The sequence below is a fragment of the Octopus sinensis genome, linkage group LG4 (assembly GCF_006345805.1).
Source record: "Octopus sinensis linkage group LG4, ASM634580v1, whole genome shotgun sequence".
NCBI lineage: Eukaryota > Metazoa > Mollusca > Cephalopoda > Octopoda > Octopodidae > Octopus > Octopus sinensis.
This window is the reverse complement of record NC_043000.1, coordinates 67,575,248-67,599,247: the sequence shown is the minus strand read 5'-3', so window position 1 is coordinate 67,599,247 and position 24,000 is coordinate 67,575,248. Positions and strand designations below refer to the sequence as shown.

Genomic DNA, 24,000 nt, shown 5'->3' with positions numbered 1-24,000 from the left:
TTTCACATGAAGACACTGCTTATCATTGATTGTATTCTGTTATTCAGATTTACTAATGGGGAGGGGGGCTAGCTCCAATTCATAGACTAGTTTATCAAATCTAAAGGAAACTAGAATCTATCTTTTATGGATGGGGTAAAAAGGCCATATTTTGATACACACACACACACACACTCACACACACACACACACACACACCACACACACACACACACACACCACACACACGCGCACACACACACATAACTGGTATGAAACTAAATGTTTAGCACGTGACACACGGAAGTGGTGTCAAACTTGAGTCGTGAGATAAATATTCAGTTTGAATAAGCGATATATGCATTAGATGTATTGGTTACTTCTCTTTTATTCCCGTTTACTGTGTTTTGATTAGCATTTTGAACCAAGAAATTAGTCTACTTGAACGTTTTACAATGACCTGAAATGGCATTGAAGTTTTTATTACATAAAACCCTTTACATTAACAAAATGAAAGGATAAATATTTGAACTATAAATCGAAATTAAAAGAAAGAAAAGTTTAGATAATAGAAAGTGTAATAAATGGGAGATATCCTAGGTCAGCCTATCAGTTGAAGCATGCTAAAAATCTAAACAGAACAACGATGCGGCGAAACATGTTGAATGTCATATCTCTGGTAACTATAGTGACAAATTTGTTGCACGGATAAGTTTTGAGGAATTGATCAATTTTCAGAACATGATCAGTTTAGAGTTTTGAGAAGTTCACAATCAAAAACCTTTTTAAAGAATGTTTTAAGTATGCAACAATAAGCATTTATTTTGCATATTTTAATCCATTATGTCGAAATGCTTTGTATTTTTGTTAGAAGAAAAGTGGAATAAAAAATTTTCTTTCGTACAAATAATGATATTTCTTCATTAGGATTAAATTTTTCTTTCAATCAACAGCATTGATTTCTGGAGGAAGAATGGTTTCCAGTAAATAATACCATCTGTATTTCTCTTTTTAAGTTTTATTTTTGTAATAAAAACAGTACTGAAAATTTACATTTTTTACTTGTCAGTAAGTAAGTAAATATATTATACGGCTTACTGCTATTTTTTGTGTTAAATATATAAATTAAAAATACAGCGGTTATTTTAGTGTAGTTGTGGTGTTTGGTTTGGTGAATAGACTAGAAAAAAACTGAATTTTTAATCTATTATTTCCTATTCAGCATGTCTTAGTGTCTTGTCAACTACTTAATGCCAGTGTCAAGGGGAATCACTGGCGGGCGGTGCTTTGGCCGTCAGTTGGGCTCAATGCGGCCCTAAGTATATCAAAAGATCTTAACAAGGTTTATTAACAAGGATATATGTCTAAAATTAAAGCTGATGAACTGCAGCTCGTATTAACAGGATGGTGGAAGTTGAGATTCTTAGTTTAAACAACTACTTTTATGATATTTTGTTCAGAAAAGTTTAATTCGGAAGCATTGGAAGGTTTTATGCCAATCACTAGAAACCTCCCAAATCCCATTGCCGCATAATATTAATATCTTAAGTTATTGTTATATGATGACAAAACCAATCGTATAACATCAGAGAGCAAAGTGTTTTGAAATAGTATTTCAGGATAAAAAAGATATCACGGATCCATTTCTATTCAAAAATAAAATTCATTATAATCTATTGGTAAATCTTCGGTTTTTGAAATATTCTTTTATTATAATAAATGCACATATTTCAGGCGTGTGAATTACTTGGAAACAGCGGATTGGAAAATTGACAGAAGTCTTCTACTTACTTAATTTTTTGTTAGTTCCTCTCGGATCTACGGCAGTATTTGAATTTTTGGGACCGTTATCTGGAAGAAAGAAAACATACACATCAAAATCAGGTGTATAATAAGCTTTTCGTTTATTACTGATAATTAAAATATCTCCTTTTAACTGTAATTGTGTAATTATTTATCATAAACCATTTGCTTACTGGCGAGAGCCGTGGTATTGGTAATGAACTCCAGCAAATCAAGTCTTGTTCAGACCTTTATCATAACTATTTCACTTTATTTCCATGATGAGACACATGAACATTTAATATTTGGAGATATTACCATACCATAACTTCATCAGATGATTATTTGTTAATAAATATGTCCTGAAACTTGGACTAAGATTTTATTTCCACCCGTCTACCTTTATATTTATCTTTCACATAAAACATCGAGAAAGCCTCCGAAACTTAAATTGTTCACCCAAAATTTTGAAAACTAATCGGAAGTGCAATTAAAGCAGACATATATGTCATAACGTATTTTTATGATACCAACGTTGTTTTCTTTACGCTTCGTTAAATTTTACGCATGAATAGTTGCACTATTAGAAATCCTTACTTGAGACTTACCCTAAACTTCATTATATATATATATATATGAAACCATAGCGACTGAAGAAGGGGTTTTTTCTTTGTGTTAATTGTCCTGTACTCCATTTTTTGTTGTTTTTAAAAAAATGTCCAGTTCCTTTGGTTTGTATCTGTTTTCGTTTCTCTTTGTGTTCGACGTCCCTTTGGTGTCCTGTACTCATATATGCGTGTATATGTACATGTAGAGGTAGGTACGTACATATATGTTTATATATATGCATACGTTTTATTTCATTTATTAATATATTATATGACAAAACGCACGCACCCCCTTAAGTAAGATTGTTCTGTATATCAAGTTTTGGTCTTGATATTAACTCTGACGCGCACTCTTCACCTTTCTGTCCCATCCCTATTCTTTGATTTTCTTTTTCCTCTACTTAACTTGTCTCTTCCTCTCTCTCTCATTCTTCACTCTCTCTCTCCCCCTCACCATTCTTCATGGTTTCCTCGCAACCATTCCCCTTCTTCTCTCCCTTCCTCTTGCTCCTCCTCCCCCCTTCCCGTCGTCCACCCGCGACGATACTTCCGCTCTGACTGTCTTTCTGGCCTGGCCTTTCGAGGTAACTGGACGACATTCTTCCTGCTCCCCTGTCGTTCACAAAAAATTCTGCGTTTGCAATACATTTTTCGTTCGGCGTAAACAGCCCTTCTTATCTTGTTTTTCCCTGTCCTGTCTTTTACTGTTTATATTTTTGTACTGTCGTTACTGTCCTGTTTTTTAACCATTTTTTTACCATTTTTTACCCCTCTGCGAAAAGATCTCAGAATTTTAATTGATTTTTTTTCGCAGGAAGGAAAGTTTCTTGTCGAAGATACGTCTCGCTTTTATCCTTCGAAACGTAGAGTAGATGAAACCATAGCGACTGAAGAAGGGTTTTTTTCTTTGTGTTAATTGTCCTGTACTCTATTTTTTGTTGTTTTTAAAAAAATGTCCAGTTCCTTTGGTTTGTGTCTATGTTTTCGTTTCTCTTTGTGTTCGACGTCCCTTTGGTGTCCTGTACTCATATATGCGTTTATATGTACATGTAGAGGTAGGTACGTACATATATGTTTATATATATGCATATGTTTTATTTCATTTATTAATATATATATATATATATATATATATATATATATATAATATATATATATATATATATATGTACACACACATATATATATGTATATGTATATGTATGTATGTATATATATATGCATCGGTTATTTTAGTTTTGATCTTCTCTATAAATGAAGATATATCCTTTGTTTTGCTGCCTTTCTTTACACGAAATCAGAAGATACATTGCGGAACTGCTATTTTAACGAGTTATATATATTTATCGCTCGAAGAGACACATCTGCACCGTCGTATGTTCCTGAACCAGTTGTTAAGTAGCCAAACCGTGAGGAATCGAGGATAGATGTGTAGAAACAATTGTTGTGATCAATAAAAATCCTCGTATCTTCCATCTTCTGTCTTTCTTTTACCATATATATATATATATTTCTTTACTGCCCAGAAGGGGCTAAACATAGAGGGGACAAACAAGGACAGACGAAGGGATTGAGTCGATTATATCGCCTCCAGTACGAAACTGGTACTTTATTTATCGATCCCGAAAGAATGAAAGGCAAAGTTGACCTCGGCGGAATTTGAGCTCAGAACGTAACGACAGACGAAATACCGCTAAGCATTTCGCCCGGCACGCTAACGTGTCTGCCAGCTCGCCTATGTAGGCTCTGTAGTGACGACCATGACTTTGAGACTCAGTCTCAACGCATGGCTCGCCACTTCATCCTACGTGGATACCCCCTCACCACTATCCACACCGCCCTTGCCAGAGCACGTTCCGTAGATCGTGCATCTGCTCTCTCCCCCGAACCCGCTCTGTAGTCTCTCGCCTCCCTTTTCCCCTCACTTACCACCCCACGACCCTACCTCTCCAACGCACCATTCTTCGAGCTTTCCGGCATCTCCAGTCCGACCCGTCCACTTCACACCTCTTCCCTAACCGACCCCTCCCCTCCTTCAAACGAGCCCATAACCTACGAGACCTTTTGGTCCACAGCTCCTTCCCTGACCCTACCTCCCAACCTGGCTCGTTCCCCTGCTCCCGCCCACGTTGCCACACTTGCCCTTACCTCTCCAACACCACCCTCCTCACTGGCACCCATCATCGACCCTATCGCATCATCAACTCCTTCACCTGCACCTCCAGCAATATCATCTATTGCATCTCTTGCTCTCTCTGCCATTCCCTGTACATCGGACAAACGGGACGCTGCTTGGCTGACCGGTTCGCGGAACACCTCCGTGACATCCGCCTTGCTAACGACACACCGGTCTCACGCCATTTCCGCTCCACCGGTCACTCCTTGCAACACCTGTCTGTGTTCGGTTTGTCCTTGCACAGAGGCCATCCGGATTCCCGTTTGCGCGGTGAACAGGGTTTAATCTTCTCTCTTCACTCTTTTACGCCATTTGGTCTTAACTCTCCCCCCTCCTCATCTAACCTCCCCCCGACTCCTGCTTCTCTTCGGTCCTTCATCTTTTCACCCCTACTCTCTTTCCCTCCTCTTCCCTTCTTCTTTCCTCCTTCTTCTTCCCTCTTCCCCGTCTCTCTTTCTCTGTGCTCCTTCATTCCCCTTCTCTCCCCCTATCCTCCCCTCCTCATCTCCCCTCCTTTCCAATTCCCCTCCTCCTCTCCCCTCCTTTCCAATTCCCCTCCTCTTCTCCTCTCCTTCCTTCTCCCCTTCCCCTCCCCCTCCTCCCCTCCTCTCATCTCACCCTCACCCCCCCCCTCCTTCTTTCCTTCTACCCCCTCTCACCCTCCCCCTCATCTCACCCTCCTCACTCTCACCTTTCCTCTTCTCCCTCCTCCCTCCTCTTTCATTCTCCCCCCTCGTCCCCTGTTCCCCCGGTTCCCCCTGTTCCCCCCTCCCCTCCCCTCTCTACACTACACCATACGACATTACACATCGCATCATACATACATACACACGCTCAGACCTTTCATACGCACCACATACTCTCATACACACACGCACCCTTATGTTGGGGTGAAGTCATTTGACCCTGTTATCTCCCCTATTTTCGCTCTTGCGTCTCGCGTTTGATCTCTGGCTTCTGGCCAGAATCAGATCGCCATGTTGAATCGCTAGCTTCTGCACGCATTTTTTTTCTCTCCTTGTTTCTTTTCTGTGTATCTTTCTGTTGAAGAGCGTAGGCTCGAAACGTAAAAGACTTGTTTTATTTATATTCCTGAGCGCCATACTAATACAGTTGTTTGTTTGTACTCCACCTGCCTTCGTCTTTTGTTTATTTTCATAAAGCTTCCCGTTATATATATATATATATATATATATATATATATATATATATATAATATATATATATATATATATATATATATATATATATATAGGTTCTTAGATTTCTGTTCGTCACCTCAAATCACGTTGTATAATGATATCAAATCGATATCAGTTATATTCTGTATTTTTGGTCTCACTTTTTCGGGTAGGATGTTGCCAGGGTGTCACCGCCAATTTGATGGTCTTTTTTTGAAATAGTATACTAATTGTGGCCATTCGTATAGCTTGAGATTGCCGGGTCATATTTGCGGCCATCTTGAGAAGGTGTGGATTTAGGGTCTGCCAGGAATCGGTAAATACTTTTGTATTTCGACATTTTGCAGGAATCGAAAAATATTTTCCAGTCAGATAGACAGACAGAGGGAGAGAGAGGGAGAGAGGGGAAATAGAGGGAGAGAGGGGAAAGAGAGGGAGAGAGTGGAAAGAGAAGGAGAGATAGTTTGATGAGGGAAGAAAAATGTAAAACAATTCCTTAACTTGGCGCAATGTGTGGCCTACAGACGTTTGTATAGCATTTTGTCCGTCCACCACTGAAAAGGGTGTTAAATGATGATAGTAAATATTTGAAAGGAGGCTTAACACTGGTTAATGGGATTGTGCTCGATTCCTCATTTTACTGATCGAACAGATATATAGACATATGACCAAAAGCCATTAGCATCTCGTGTTTTATATATTTATAAGCTCAATGCATGTGCCATTTTTTTAGAAACAGCTGAATGTGATGAGGAGAGATTTATCTGCTGTTTCTAACAATCCGAGACAGCAACATTAAATTTCCATGGCTTTCTTGATATTAGTCATACATCCTAGTAGATTCTCATCTGATCTCGATAATGAGTATTGTTGCCCGAATTACAGAATTACTACAATAAAATTAACGTGTAAGGAATTAAGTATTCCACAGACATGTGTACCCTTAACGAAATGGGCGGAACACTAACTGACATGCTGATGCTTGAATTACAGGTTTAATCCAGGAAGAAAGAAAGAATGAAAGCACTGGAACGTACTTTACCGTTCCTGAAAGGACGAAAGTCAAAGATAACCTTAACAGAAGATGAACCCAGGGTGCAAATAGCCGGAAGAAATAATGTAAAGCATTTTATCCGGTATCTACCACTTCGACGCCTTCATGTTGGCTATATTAATGGAAAAATTGTACCAAATGAACATCAATCAAAATATTTTATTTATTGCATTCCTTGCAATGAAAAATGCTTATGGCATTTATTTCAGATTTAGACAGCAAATATTGATTGAATATACTAATTTTTTGTTAAAATTAATGCCACAAAGACTGCTGCTTTTTTTTTTTCGATGTTAATTTTTCAGTCAGTTAGAATGCCAGATTACCATTTGCAAAGTTGGTTAAAACATCAAAGACGTACTAGAGGGTACTGACATAGACGTCCAATTGTTAAGGGAGGAAAAAACAGACAACATTCGGTATAGTTGAGGCAGACGATATTAGGCGTCTGCATGCACTATAAAAGGAACTGGAGGGTATAGGCCGTTGAGATTAAAATAACAAAAACAAACGTGGAAGAATTTCTTTATCATGTACACATTTCACATATTCAATACACACACACAAACACATACGCACACACATATATACACACACATATACAGGCATTCATACATATCTGTGTGTGTATGTATTATGTATGTATGTATAAATCAATGAATATTTGCAAGACATGTTTTCCATATTCCTCCAAATAACGTTAGAAGAACTGTATGATTATATATTTTTCATTAAAAAAAAATTTAATGTATGGAAGAATTGATTAAAAAAAAATTATATTTCTATGTTATAATTTATATTTACTAAATATTGTTGATTTGTAAAGTGCTGTTTTGTTTTCAAATTTATATCAGAAATGGTTTTCTTTTTCATTTTCTTTCTCTTTTACTTTTTTTTCACACGAAGTCAAATGCAGCAGCTTTCAAATCCATTAGCGACTTCGAATATTCAATTCTTATCACTATTCTTTCTCACTCCGTTTTTTTTTTATTATCTAATACTTCTACACACACACACTCACAACGCTACATACACACTGACAACGCTACATACACACTCATGCACACATAAACACACACACATACACCTTTTCTCTCTTTTTCCTATCTCTTCCCTCTCTCTCTCTCTGGCTCTCGCTCTTCGCCTCCCCTTCTCTCAACACTGTCTTTGTCTCTGTCTGTCTCACTCACTCACTCACTCACTCTCTCTCTCTCTCTCTCTCTCTCTCTCTCTCTCTCCCTCTCTTACTTGCACAGATAACTGCTATTACAATTCGAATTACCTTCAAATCGCGAAAGAGTAGTTATAGCCTGCTCCTGACCAGGTGTTATACCACAAGTTGCTTCCCCTTGCTTTATATTCTTTACTGGCTGTCTTAATATGTGTTGCTGTATTTGCATTAGACCTGAAATGAAAATCATTTTTATTTAGTCTTGCAAATGCATATTAAACAGATTTTGAGTGTAAAATGCTTGAATAGAAATTCTAAAACTGCAAATAATTTTCATTGAAGGTTTCTCAAATCTTATAATAATGACATCTGCATAAATTGAACTGTGGGAGTCTTAATTAAAATAAGATATTCTAGTATAAAAATAGAAACGTGATCCTATTCTTAATAATATATTTTAGACCAAGTAATACATGCTGCGGCAATATACATAAGTTTGGAATGACAACAAGATTTCTTTTTAAGATATATACATTATTTATTTTACATATTTTACAATCATGCTTGATGTTGGGAGTTTGTAAGTGTTCGCATGTTTTTGTGTCTGTGTGTTCGTTAGGCGTAAAAAGGTACTGACCAGTGAAATGACGATGGGATTTGATTCACAGTTAATGTTGTTGGTATCGGCTTGGCAACAGGTAATAACAGATGGCTTAAGGTAGTTCTTAGAAGAATCTAGAACCCAAGAAACAGATAATTGATTTACCGTTTATGAGGTACACTGTAAGAGTTCCATATCAAGATATTGCATGTCGCAGTTGAGATTAATTGAATCACTCGTTGTGTTTATCTTTCTCTTGATATGAATATACTTCCAGACATGTTTCTGTAGCCGTTTTCTTCGTGGCGAGAATTTCACCTAACCGCTATAGTTGAATCTGTAGTTGTCTCGTGTACAATTTAAATCTTCGATGTTTGTCGATTGGTTCTTGCTGCTTCTTCATCATATGTTCTGCTTGGTTATTTTTCTCTAGTTATAGATATCTTGTAACCGTTTTCTTCATGGTGATATTTCACACTAACAGTATGAGAGGTATCTGTAACATCTTGTATTAATGGTGGTCGCCTGTCTCGAACTGTAACTTGGTCGAGTATGCTCTGTGTGGTCAGAGACTTAGCTCTTAAAAGAACTAAAAGCCTAAGACGAGCTGTGTGGTCAGAGGTTTAGCTCTGAGAAGAACTAAAAACCTAAGACGAATATTCTTCTGAGAAACCTTATTTATAGGCTTTACATGGCTCCCAATGAACTTCCGAAATGGAAAGATGTGATTGGCTGCTTGGAACTATGGCGCGAAAATAAGTCGAGACATTTTGCGCCAAGTTATAACCAGCGGTGCGAGCGTAGTAGAGACCAACGTGTCAGCCAATCGAATTAGTGTTTACATCAATGTTGAACTAGCCAAAGCTGTTTGTAATCTCGACCGAGGTCATTCTATATACTCTTCTCAAACAGTGAAGATAGCACTGAGAGACGATATTGCTACATATAGCCTCTTACCAGACGTTTTGTCTACGACAAAACGGCGATAAAATTGACATTATTATATATATATCTATTTTTTTTGTTTTTCTTAAAAAGTTCATCCTTCAGCGTTCTCTTGTGTCAATTCCTTAACTTATGTCTACCGTTGGCCGCGCAGTATATCAGAAGTCCTGCGTATTAAAGGGGTCACCAGTATAAAAATAGAAACGTGATCCTATTCTTAATAATATATTTTAGACCAAGTAATACATGCTGCGGCAATATACATAAGTTTGGAATGACAACAAGATTTCTTTTTAAGATATATACATTATTTATTTTACATATTTTACAATCATGCTTGATGTTGGGAGTTTGTAAGTGTTCGCATGTTTTTGTGTCTGTGTGTTCGTTAGGCGTAAAAAGGTACTGACCAGTGAAATGACGATGGGATTTGATTCACAGTTAATGTTGTTGGTATCGGCTTGGCAACAGGTAATAACAGATGGCTTAAGGTAGTTCTTAGAAGAATCTAGAACCCAAGAAACAGATAATTGATTTACCGTTTATGAGGTACACTGTAAGAGTTCCATATCAAGATATTGCATGTCGCAGTTGAGATTAATTGAATCACTCGTTGTGTTTATCTTTCTCTTGATATGAATATACTTCCAGACATGTTTCTGTAGCCGTTTTCTTCGTGGCGAGAATTTCACCTAACCGCTATAGTTGAATCTGTAGTTGTCTCGTGTACAATTAAATCTTCGATGTTTGTCGATTGGTTCTTGCTGCTTCTTCATCATATGTTCTGCTTGGTTATTTTTCTCTAGTTATAGATATCTTGTAACCGTTTTCTTCATGGTGATATTTCACACTAACAGTATGAGAGGTATCTGTAACATCTTGTATTAATGGTGGTCGCCTGCCTCGAACTGTAACTTGGTCGAGTATGCTCTGTGTGGTCAGAGACTTAGCTCTTAAAAGAACTAAAAGCCTAAGACGAGCTGTGTGGTCAGAGGTTTAGCTCTGAGAAGAACTAAAAACCTAAGACGAATATTCTTCTGAGAAACCTTATTTATAGGCTTTACATGGCTCCCAATGAACTTCCGAAATGGAAAGCTGTGATTGGCTGCTTGGAACTATGGCGCGAAAATAAGTCGAGACATTTTGCGTCAAGTTATAACCAGCGGTGCGAGCGTAGTAGAGACCAACGTGTCAGCCAATCGAATTAGTGTTTACATCAATGTTGAACTAGCCAAAGCTGTTTGTAATCTCGACCGAGGTCATTCTATATACTCTTCTCAAACAGTGAAGATAGCACTGAGAGACGATATTGCTACACTAGTAAGCTGAAAAGCTAATATACGTACAGAAAATAATAGTGACACTGTTGTATTGAGTTACTCTATCACATATTTCTGTTTTCTCTAAGATAACTTATTTTTTCAGGCATATGAACCGTGTTATCATATATTTTGTAATCTTACAGAACAGATTATAATGTAGGAAATAAATACATAAGTAAATAAACAGATTTTTCCTGGTTGTAAGAAATCTGAATTATGCAACAGTTATTGAGGTATATTGTGACATATCGTATCTTTAGATGACATCTGGCAATACAGGTGAACTTATAGGCTAAGGATTCTCCATTAAATAAAAGACTAACGTGGTGATGTTGGTCTAGTGTTCCCATGATCGAGTTGGTCTATGGCCTAAGTTATTCTAACCGTGGCTGTTCTTTCTTTTTGTCATAGGGTTTCTAAGACTAAATTACTTAACGCGTCCTTTGGTAATCTTCATATTGAAAGTTCAGCATGAATAAATAAAACATAAAGAAAAAAATTAAGATAACAATGTGTACTAAAGTGTAACATTAAAAAAATGGATGGAAAATCATTGTTTATTTTGTTTTATCCACCATACTTGTGTACAGAAAGTTATGACTAAGGCATAAATATAGCGCAGGTGTGGCTGTGTGGTAAGAATCTTGCTTCCCAACTACATGGTTCCGGGTTCGGTCTCACTACATGGTACCTTGGGCAAGTGTCTTCTACTATAGCCTCGAGCCGACCAAAGCTTTGTGAGTGGATTTGGTAGACGGAAACTGAAAGAAGCCCGTCGTTTACACACACACGCACACACACACACACACACACACACACACACGTGTGTGTGTGTGCTTGGAGTTCTGTGTGTGTCTTCCCACCATCACCTGACAACCGATGTTGGTGTGTTTATGTCCCCGTAAACTAGAGGTTCGATCAAAGAGACCGATAGAATAAGTACTAGGCTTACAAAAAATAAGTCCTGGGGTCGATTTGTTCGACTAAAACCTTTTCAGGTGGTGCTCCAGCAAGGCCAACATGACCGAAACAAATAAAAGAATGGATTACCAAATTTATTTTATTTCATTTAGCAGTATACCTGATATCCGTTACGATTTACCAATGTATGCCGGGACGTCACATCGTTTAAGAACTCTTGTAATAGGATATATCTGGAGGTGATTTAACTGTTATTTCTAACTGTACGATCATGGAGGGGTTCTGATAAACCCCACGTGATATAGGTGGGAAATTTCTATACTTGACTTGAGAGAATTCATTGTATTTATAAAAAAACTGCTAAAATAACTATTTTTAGATAAACAGTGAGTGTGAACAACCTAACTGAAAAATGGAATGAGTTATAAGGAGCTTATAAATTTTAGCAGATGAAACCTAACTAGGGAGACGTAATTGTCTCGTTCATTTTTGATATTGATTTCAGATTTTGGCACAAGGCTAGCAATTTCAGGGGAGAGGGCAAGTTGATTACATCGTCCCTAGTGTTCAGTTGGTACTTACTTTAACAAACCTGAAAGGATGAAAGGTAAAGTCAACCTCAGTGGAATTTGAACTTAGAACGTGAAGACAAACGAAATACCGCAGAGTATTTTCCCAGCGTACTAACGAACCTGCCAGCTCGTTGCCTCCGTTCATTCATAATATTTAGAAAAAGAGTTTACATCTTGAAAGGTTTACTCATTTAGGATACCCACGTTATATTTCATACAATCCAAGCAAATTCCTTAAACTACATTATTTTAGACAAAACCAGTAAAAGAAATCCTGAAATCAAAGCTTCCTCGGATAATTCTATCTCAAAAGAAATCTAAGCGAAAAATGCTCCATAGATCATAAGGAAATGAGCAGAAAGAAAACATTTTATGAATGTTTTTTTGCAGGTCAATTCAGTGAACATGCTCTTATAAGAACAATATATTGTCAGCAAGATATAATAACAAACCAAACTGTTAATGAAAAATTGTTATATGGAATGTGTTGACATGTTTGAAAATAACGACGAATTGATGGATAAACTCTAAACTATTGTACCAAAGGCAAGCATAACAAATGAAATATTCTTGAAAATAGAGAGAGAATAGTCGTGACTTCGTTTATAAAAGGGGAATCTTCACACAATGGGTTATTGGTGCAAATATTTAAATGTTCATGTTTATATATCTATAGGAGAATCACAGAAAAATTGGAAATTTGAAGCTGCTAAAAGAGATGCATGTTCCCTCATATTTTCTGTGTTATCTATTGGTAATAGGAGGTTCTATTTATACTAAAAAATAATCAATATAAATCATCATCATATCCCATAACTGATCATTGATGTATTGCATTTGTTACTGGAATAATGCATCGTACAATATTCCGGGTTCCAGTTTTTTTCTCTTTCCCTCTAACTATGTATAAAAGGATAAAAGTGTGCTATCCCTTGCTGAAGGGAAATATCTTTCACAAGAATGAGGTATCTCGCTTCTCCATTCTAATTTATATTTTAATCTAATCTTTTCCATTGTGTGGATGTTTGCTCTTTTACTTTTCACCGTGTAGTGAGAGTCAGAATTCTAATCTGAGCAAGAAACGACTATTGTCATATTTTTCGTTGGTTAATATCAATGGCATTGTTCAGCGGTTTCCATATCAATATCTGTTTTATAATTGAACTATTTTATCTTTTGGACATTAGGTTCGTCCAATCTTAAGAAACAAAACAAATAGAACATCTATTGGGTTGCTCAGCCTGCTAGAAGCAGTAGCTAATCTTCCTTCAAATCCAAGATTATCTTTAAAAACAGGGTGGATGCATTGGGTGATGTTGTCAATATATTGTTTGTAAAATAAAATGGGATGGTTCTGTCAGATTCGTATGCTTTGAGGATATATCAAAGCTGGTTTGGAGCTAAACCCTCACATCAGGTGCCTCCTCTTCCTCCCCCTCCTCATCCCCCTCCCCCCACCAACATCATCATCATCATCATCATCATCATCATCATCATCATCATCATCTCATCATCATCATCATCATCAGCAGCAGCAGCAGCAGCAGCAGCAGCAACAGCAACAGCAGCAGCAGCAAGAACTATAACTGCTACAAGATTTGACTTTGTGACATTCACATTTTTATATTGTTTCCCATGAGAACTTACTCTCACATCCCAACTTCTGGCCACTGCAGCGTTGGTTCCTTTCTCTTTCCTCTTCTACTCCAGCTAAAACAGTCTTTGCCTCCTGAGGACTAGTTGGTTGTATGCTATCTAAACCCAACCTCACTCGGCGCATCACTTTCTCTTAGTCCCACTACTCATTCTTTGTCTCCCTCTCTCCCAGATGTATCACTGCCCTCAGGCCTTCTTTCCAAGAGTTCAGTCCACTGGAATTATTTTTCCGACCTCATTTTCACCATTGACATCAGCTCATAGCAGTTCGAGCTGAATATCACTCGCAACAATTTATACTGACTAGAAGACCTCGTGAAAGCCACAGACACAATCCTTTTTTTCCTGGCCGAAACCATTAAAAAAAGAAAGTATTTCGTCTTGTCACAGCGTTCAAGTGATGCGTTCTTTCAGATACGTTTTCAAAATGCATCATTCCCTAATGTAGGGAAAATTTCTTTACTCGATAATATGAACCATTTTGCTGTGATGTATTCACTTTTAATCTAATGAATAATAGATTTACATCCTCCCAGTTGTAAAGGTCTTCCTTTCGAAGTATGTTCTAAGGCGTGACGAAGTAGATTTGCTGTTATTTTTCTTTCTTTTTTTGTGATAGTTTTCACCCAATGATTTTAGCTTACATGCAATTTTATTAGCTTCAATGAGAATTTATTCACTGGTTAACTTTTGTCAAGACGACGAAGATGTACAGTGTACTTATTACACATAATTACATTTAGACATAATTACATCGCCTAAATGTTAATTGAAAATCTTCCATGTTACAGGTTTATGCCTTTTTACTTCCATTCAAATAACAGGGTTATAATTAATTACCAGTGGTTATTGGAAAAATCAATCGCATTTAGCAATAAGTTGGTCGAATTTTAACAAGGCCTCTTTAAAATGTCTTATCAGTCTGAGGTAGTTCAGATGAACTTGCAAAATTATCTGCAAATTAGAGATTTAAATCTCGTGAATATTCAATTTACGGAGGTCTAATTTTGTTTGAAACATTCACCAAAGCTTTCAAGTGATTTATGATACATTTAGACACTTTTCTGTCATTATTGGAGAGAAAAGAAGTAGTTTATAAAAGTATACAAACATGATTCTTCTCGTAGTTGTCTATTGTTTAGCGTAGTTTTCGCAATATTATTTGAAACGTTGTTACTGCCAGCCTTTGTAATACCATTAAAATAAATTAATATCAAATAAATATGCTTGATTAAAATCCTAATTCTAATAGTTGTATACTTGTGATATTGAAAATAATTATGTATAAATTTTATATATTACCTTGCTTTATTTATACTTTTATCTTACAAACAAAAGTTAGACTTCATCCACACACACCATGAAGCGTGTAAACTAGCTTTCCAAGAACAATTCTTTATTTTTCTTTTCTTTGAGAGTCGTTAACAATCGTCACTAAATTTTTTTTCTTGTGATTGTCTAATTTGAATAAGCTTCCTTCAGTCATTTTATTCATGTTTTCTTGATTAAGCAAATTTTTCGAGTAAAAAATCATTCATTACTTATTTGTTTTTATATATAGATATCAATGTCAACAAATCAGTAGGTCTGAATAGACTCTGTTGATGAGGCTTAATAGACAGAAACATGTCTATAGTTGCTCCATGCGTGCAAACAAAAATCAGTCGTTTCTTTCTAAAACTGTAAATTATATGTGAGAGATTAATTATTGATATTTTGAATTTATCTTCTTTTGGAAGTCGCTAATAATAACCGTTAAGGCTTTGTTTTTACTTTTTTCTCTGTCCAGGCAATAGGAAAGTGCATTGTGGTAATTAATAACATAGCACCAAAAATTTTATTAGTTTTATTGAAAACCAAAACCAGTGGAACATCGATAGTGTTAAAAATAAAATCCTGTTATTGTATTTAAATCGTAGATTACTCAGTCTGTTGTCATGTGAAAGACGTAATAATGTTTCAAATAATAAAGTCTTAAATAGGCAGTTCTGCTGTACAGGAAAACACGATTCGAACACAAAGCTAATATTTTTGCTATGACTTCAAAATATATAGTGAATGTTTACTGAACAAGTCTAAATTAAAAACGAAGAACTACATTAAAGAACATTTAGCAGAAGTTTTATCGAAATTAGACCACCCTAAATTTCCACATATTTTATAACAAAATAAATTAAAGAAAATCAATATCCAAATTATAATAAAAATTATTTTGACTGACAGATCTTCGATTTTAACACTAAACTTTATACGTATCTCTTGATAATATTCAACATCATTCATGAGAAACTTATTGCAAATACAGAAAGAACTGAAGCTAAATTTCAAAGATACTGAAACACTTCATTTTACATTATCAATCAAAATTGAAAAGCTTTGAAAAAGAAGCATTTTGTGGCATCCATAATATAAAACTGAAAGTAAAATAATTAAATTTTATGATTTTTTGATAATAAATTAATTGCTCTTCGAAAATCAGTAAACCTACCATAAACCACTTCATTTGAAAATGGCATACAAAAATGATTTCACATTTTCTGATTATTAAAAATTAGATGTTTTTCTTTAAATTGTCACTATTTCTACCTGCTATTAACACCGATGCGCGCGCATGCGTGTCCCAGTGATGTACTATGATCGATGGTCACGACTGAACCCCCACCGTTAAAATTATTAGCTTTGTGTCTAAATTAGAAACCACCACCACAATTATTATTATTATTATTATTATTATTATTATTATTATTATTATTATTATTGTCATTTACTTTTAATCTGCATGTTTGATGCAATCACTTGCCGGGGCACACCCAGCGCCCTAGGGCAAGTGAAGGTTAAGAGTTGTTGAAATATAGCTGAAAGCTTGGGGAGGGGAAGTAGAGAAATATCTCCATGTAATACAAACACAAACATTTACATTGATAGGGTTTTTCTAAGGATGTGGGCAGTACTTGTTAGCACAATCTTTTTGATTTCCTTGAGACATAGTTCTCCAGGGATATTGTCTAGGTGTTTCTGACATCCCTTTTTTTATCATACCTAGGGCACCTACAATAACAGGAACAGTTTTTGTTTTAAGATTCCACATCTTTTGTATTTCGATTTCCAGGTCCTTATATTTACTAAGTTTGTCAAATTCCTTTACAGATACATTTTTATCAGTGGGGACGCTTACCTCTATTAGTCTGCAGGTATTTTCTTCCCTGTCTTTAACAATTATGTCTGGTCGATTAGCCTTGATCGTTCTGTCAGTGTTAACTGGAAAATCCCAGAGGATGGTGACATTTTTACCTTCAACAACTGGCTGAGGATGGTGTTCATACCAGTTAGCAGGAGTGCCGAATTTGTAGTGTTTACATATCTTCCAATGTATATACTGTCCTACCCTATCGTGGCGATTTTTGTATTCGTTTGGTGTCAGCACAGGACATCCCGAAACGAGATGGTCTATTGTTTCGTCAAATGTGTCGCAGAATCTGCATTCAGGGTCAGTACCGTTTCGGAGAACGTTAGCCTGGTAATTTCTGGTAAACAAGCTTTGATCTTGTGCTGCCAGTATGAAGCCTTCAGTCTCTGCTTTCAATCCAGAACTCTTCAGCCACTGATGGGTTGTTGCTTGGTCTACATCAGCATTTTGGCTTCGGAGAATATATTGTCCATGCAGGGGCTTCTGGCTCCACCGCCTCTCAATTTGATTCTGCCCGTTCTTTTTTGCAGTCTGCTTGATTCGCTTTGCTTGCTTGGTAGCAGTGGTTTCCGGCTCTTCATCTGATTCAAGGTTAATGTCTAGTTCCCTTTCGAACTTATAAGCTTCCTTTCTTCTTCTTCTTCTTCTTCTTCTTCTTCTTCTTCTTCTTCTTCTTCTTCTTCTTCTTCTTCTTCTTCTTCTTCTTCTTCTTCTTCTTCTTCTTCTTCTTCTTCTTCTTCTTCTTCTCTCTTCTTCTTCTTATTATTATTATTATTCTTATTATTATTCTTCTTCTTATTATTATTATTATATTATTATTGTTGTTGTTGTTGTTATTATTATTGTTATTATTATTATTATTATTATTATTATTATTATTATTATTATTATTAGTATTATTATTATTATTATTATTATTATTAGTAGTAGTATCTCATGAAAAACTCTCAGCTTATTTTGCTGGGTATGATGGAAAGTGTCAGTTACCCATAGCCAGGTGACTAAGATGACACTTGTTTACTGACTTGCTTAAAGAACCCTGCGGAAAATTCTTGCAGTTCCAAGTAAAGTTGATTTCTCTAGGTGTGCTATCTTTACATTTGTACCAATTTTTACGAGTCCTGTTTGTTGTTGAGTGCAGACGAATTTAAGCGCGCCAGTTTCTGTGCATATCACGTCCACTCTTCATTGCTCGCAGCCTGCGTATTTCCCACTTCAATTCATCGTAGTTGTTCACATTTTCTTTTTTCTCTTCGATCCTGATGTCACCAAGACAGGCTATTACGATTATCAGGCATGTTTTTTTTCTTCTTTTTCTGTTCACAACAATGTCAGGTTTCCGATGTAGACATCGGAAACCTGACATTGATGATCACACTGAATCATTGATGGTCAAACCGAATCATTGCATGCCACAGGATTTTCCAATCCTCATTCTCAGTAACTCCTTCTGGGATTGGTCATACCACATCTTTGATCTTTCCAGACAGAGCCCCCAATGGGTCATTCTTGTCAAATTGTCATGTCTTTTGTATTTACGTTGTGTTAATTTCAGGCTTCCACTAACAATGCTTCTCTTTTTGAATCCGAATTCCGTCTTAACATCAGCATTAAAACAGGTTGCAACAAGTGGTGTCTTTAATTTTTAGCGATCAATCAGAGACTTCTATTTTGGAAACCATTTTGGTTATATAAAGAAAACTCAAGAAATATTCTTTCTTTTCTCCCAGCAGTCGGAGAAGCTCTCATCTCGTGCTATTTCTATTAAAACATTGTTGAAAGCTGTTAGATGACTGAAACGTTCATTTGTTCGCTAAAATTTAAGTTGTGTTGAATAACAGAACATGTTAAAGCTGGCAAAATTCTCGAATCTCTTTCCCTCGGATTACTCATGTAAATATCAACGTTTTCTCAAACAGGCAGTCACAACATATGAACTTGTATACATAAAAGACGCTGTAATAATTATTGTCAAATCTGTGTTTGTAACATAACTTCCACTTTGGTCTGCAACTCTCCACTCTTGCTCTCTGACGTATGTGTACGTACGTACGTATGTATGTATGTATGTATGTATGTATGTATGTATGTATGTATGTATGTATGTATGTATGTATGTATGTACGCACACACACACACGTACGCATACGCACACACACGCACACACACACGTACGCATACGCACACAGACACACACACACATACATACACACACAAACAAATAAAAATTCTTCCTTTCAAAAAACTAGTTTTATTACTAAATGACAAGAAAATGATGAATCGCCATTCTTTAAATTTCTCTTAAAATAACTTACGAGTAAATATGTTTTACTCTGTTAAATTTCATCAAGTTACTTTCTTCACAATAAGAAATGCAAGCTCTCTCTCTCTCTCTCTCTCTCTCTCTCTCTATCTATCTATCTACGTGTCTGTCAGTCTACGTCTGTCCGTATGCCTGTCTGTGTTTTTCCTTCGATCTCTCAGCCAGTAAACGAGAAATATAGACAATTCAAAGGTACTGTGCAGCAACGTTCTACCACTGGTTTTCTCTCGATCTCTTGCCCAATACATCATCTCGCTCGCTGTGTGTATATGTATGTATGTATGCACGTATGTACATTCATGCGCATGCATGTATGTATCTATGTATGTCCACAGACACACACATATATTTCTCAACACGTGCATTACAGACATTAAAATACCACTTTCGAAAATAACTCTTCTTTTAAAAGAAGTTTATAAAAACAAAAAAAATGGCAAGAAAATGATGAAGCTCTGTTCTTTAAATTTCTCTTAAGTCTACTTACTACAACACGAAGATCTCACACGAGCCTCAATCATGAAAATGTGAAATTCACAAAAGATATTGTATACAGAGGTATAAAATTTCCTATCTGTGGTTTGTTGTATATAACGTTGTATACAGAAATAAAGACAGATAAAAACTAATATGTATTTTGACCTACTAAATGCTTCTTTATTTCAATATTGTTTTATCTTCATTTAATTCTTTCTTGAATATATTCCTATATTTCAATGTAACTTATTCCTCACATAAAACAACGGGTGTGTATTAGTATATATATGTTATAAAACATACATATTACTTATTTTTTTGTTGTGGTTTGAAACCGGCTACATTTCTTTGTCTGTCTATCTATCTATCTATCTATCTATCTATCTATCTATCTATCTATCTATCTATCTATCTATCTATCTATCTATCTACCTACTTACCTACCTACCTACCTGTTTCTCCACGCTTTCTCTTTATATATATATTATATATATATATATATATATATATATATATATATATATATATATTATATATATAATATATATATATATATATATATATATATATATATAATATATATATATATACATATACATACATACAGTGCCTTGCAAAAGTCTACACCCCACTCGGAAACTGGATGTATTTTGTTTATTTTGATAGGAACAATTAATATTTTAAACTCCAATAATTTGTTTTAATAAGCAGATCTATCACACTTTTATTTAATACACAAAATACATTTGAAAATTTTAAAGCTGATTCTTAAGATAATTTTGAAAAATCTCTTTTCAAAAGTCACTTCCTTTGGAATGTCTTCAGCTAATACTTTGTGGATGATCCTGCTGCGTCAATTACAGCCTGCAGACGCCTCGGGTAGCCCTCCAGGAGCTTGCTGCAGTGGTCTGCTGACAGTTTTCGCCATTCTTCATGGCAGAGTTTCTCGACCTGTGTCGGATTGGATGGGGAACGTCGGTGCACAGCCAGCTTTAAATCTCGCCATAGATTTTCTATAGGATTGAAGCTTGGAGACTGGCTGGGCCACTCTAAAACTGATTTTCTTGCTAGCAAACAAAGCTTTAGTGCTTTTTGACACATACTTGGGGTCGTTATCTTGTTGAAACTTGACATTGCGACCCAAGCGCAGAGCTCTAGCAGACTTCAGCAGATTTGCCTCCAATATTTCTTGGTACTTTATACTGTCCATGATACCTTGGATGGTTACCAACTCTCCAGGCCCTGTAGCTGAAAAACAACCCCAAAGCATGATCGAGCCACCGCCGTGCTTTACAGTGTAACGAGGTTGATGAGCAGTGTCTTTTTTCCGCCAAACGTAGCGTTTCGTATTTTTTCCAAATAACTCGACTTTGGTCTCATCTGACCACAAAATCTTTCGCCACATGGTCATGGAATCATTAATGTGACTTTTGGCAAAGTTTAGCCTAGCTTGCTTGTGTATAGGCTTCAGAAGGGGCTTTTTTTCTAGCTACCCTCCCTTGCAGGCCAGACCGGTGCAATACTCTGGAAATTGTAGATGCATGGACATCTGTTACAGTGCTGGAAACTGAAGCTTTCAAGTCTTCCAGTGTTGCACTAGGGTTGGAGGTTGCCTCTTGGACCAGTTTTGACTTTGCTCTTCTGGTAAGTTTGCTCGGTCCCCCAGATCTTGGTCGAGTAGCAGTTGTTTTTTGCACTAACCACTTCTTAACTACAGTTTTAACAGTGCTTAAGGGAACTTCTAAAGTTTTTGCAATCTTCTTATAGCTATTATTTTCATTGTACTTTTGAATAATAAGGTTTTTAAGTTCCTGAGAGAGAGGCTTGCCCATTTTCTTTCCCGAGTTTGACACCTTGTGTTTACAGTCAGAGTCCAAAGACCAACATAGCAAAAAACCATGTGGCGAATGATTTTGTAGGCAGTTAAATCACCAAAATAAGATTGGCCAAGTTTGTTTGTTATGGTAGAACGCACATGTCACTTTTGATTGTTTTGGATTGTATACATCAATGACAAACTACCTGATAACACAGTATAATATCTGGAGGTGGGGTTTAGACTTTTGCAAGTTACTGTATATATATATGTGTGTGTTGTGTGTGTGTGTGTTGTGTGTGTGTGTGTGTGTGTATGTATGTATATGTATATATATATAGGTGAGGGCGCGTGGCTTAGTGGTTAGGGCATTCGGCTCATGATCGTAAGGTTGTGAGTTCGATTCCCGGCGACGCGTTGTGTCCCTGAGCAAGACACTTTATTTCACGTTGCTCCAGTCCACTCAGCTGGCAAAAATGAGTTGTACTTGTATTTTCAAAGGGTCAGCCTGTCACTCTCTGTGTCACGCTGATTTTCCCCGAGAACTACGTTAAGGGTACACGTGTCTGTGGAATGCTCAGCCATTTGCACGTTAATTTCACGAGCAAGCTGTTCCGTTGATCGTATCAGCTGGGACCCTCGTCGTCGTAACCGGCGGAGTCTTTATATATATATATATATATATATATATATATATATATATATATAGGAGTGGCGCAGGAGTGGCTGTGTGGTAAGTAGCTTGCTAACCAACCACATGGTTCTGGGTTCAGTCCCACTGCGTGGCATCTTGGGCAAATGTCTTCTGCTATAGCCCCGGGCCGACCAATGCCTTGTGAGTAGATTTGGTAGACGGAAACTGAAAGAAGCCTGTCGTATATATGTATATATATATATATAATATATATATATATATATATATATAGGAGTGGCGCAGGAGTGGCTGTGTGGTAAGTAGCTTGCTAACCAACCACATGGTTCTGGGTTCAGTCCCACTGCGTGGCATCTTGGGCAAATGTCTTCTGCTATAGCCCCGGGCCGACCAATGCCTTGTGAGTAGATTTGGTAGACGGAAACTGAAAGAAGCCTGTCGTATATATGTATATATATATATATATATATGTATGTGTGTGTGTGTTTGTGTGTCTGTGTTTGTCCCCCTAGCATTGCTTGACAACCGATGCTGATGTGTTTACGTCCCCGCCACTTAGCGGTTCGGCAAAAGAGACCGATAGAATAAGTACTGGGCTTACAAAGAATAAGTCCTGGGGTCGATTTGCTCGACTAAAGGCGGTGCTCCAGCATGGCTGCAGTCAAAATGACTGAAACAAGTAAAAGAGTAAAAAGAGTAATAGTCCTTTTTCAACCTGTATTCCGCTCCGTTTATTAGAATTTGTACAGCATTACCATTTTGTCTTCTTTAAAAATCTTTTAATCGGGAAATTGATATAGAAAACTGTTTCATAATACCACGAGAGAAAAGCGAAATTTTGACTCTAAATATTGCGTTTTTTAATAACATTTGAGGTTGGAATATTTTCTAATTGAAACAAAACAAACCCCCAAATGATAATTAATTACTCAGAAAATGTGTGCCACGAAGCTATCACAGCCATTCCATCCTTCTTAGTTAAACTCTTTAACTGTATGCCGTATCATAATGGCATATACCGATTTACACGTCTTTAAATGAGTAACATTTCCTTCATTGCATCATGTGGCGTATTTTCTTTACTTTTTTTTGCGATCAGTATTTTATCACAATAGTAATTTATCACAAGGCTAACTGTTAATCATGAATTTGCATCTAAAGCCAGTTTGACAATAGTTATTAGCTAAGAAAAGAAAACGATAGCAATATCTTATAAAGTATGTCCATAAACAAAATATTCAAGCATGCGAATCTTTTTGCGGAAACCGTGGGTAGGAGAGTCGAAGACACAAGATACAACATCCCCAGCAGGTTTCTTTCATTCTTATTGAACCAATGTCCGTGCATGAAAATTTGTGCATTTCTATTGTTCATTTGGAGAATTTATGATAATTTTGAAAAGACGGTACGACTATCCTCTGCTTAGGAAACGTCTAAAGCGTTTGGTGATGGAAACATTATGTTTGGTGTACGAAAAGGTTTCTTTGGTCAAGACCACAAAGCTGGTGGCTATATGGAATGTAGAAAGTCCGTAGTATTTCAATGCATCTTTCATCAGCAGACCCATTGCAGATTTG

General features: G+C 36.5%; 1 protein-coding gene across 4 annotated transcripts in view; it reads right to left on the bottom strand.

Annotated features, from left to right (window-relative positions):
* LOC115211097 overlaps positions 1-24,000 on the bottom strand; it is a 144,767-nt gene that overhangs the window by 7,224 nt on the left and 113,543 nt on the right. For 3 of the 4 annotated variants that reach the window (XM_029779987.2, XM_036502101.1, XM_036502103.1), the window contains 3 exons: positions 8,063-8,185; positions 6,227-6,280; positions 1,771-1,830 (listed from right to left, as the gene is read on the bottom strand). In XM_029779987.2, the coding sequence (XP_029635847.2) occupies positions 1,771-1,830; positions 6,227-6,280; positions 8,063-8,185 (237 nt within the window). The remainder of the gene's footprint in view (positions 1-1,770; positions 1,831-6,226; positions 6,281-8,062; positions 8,186-24,000) is intronic. The other variant, XM_036502102.1, reaches the window with a different exon arrangement.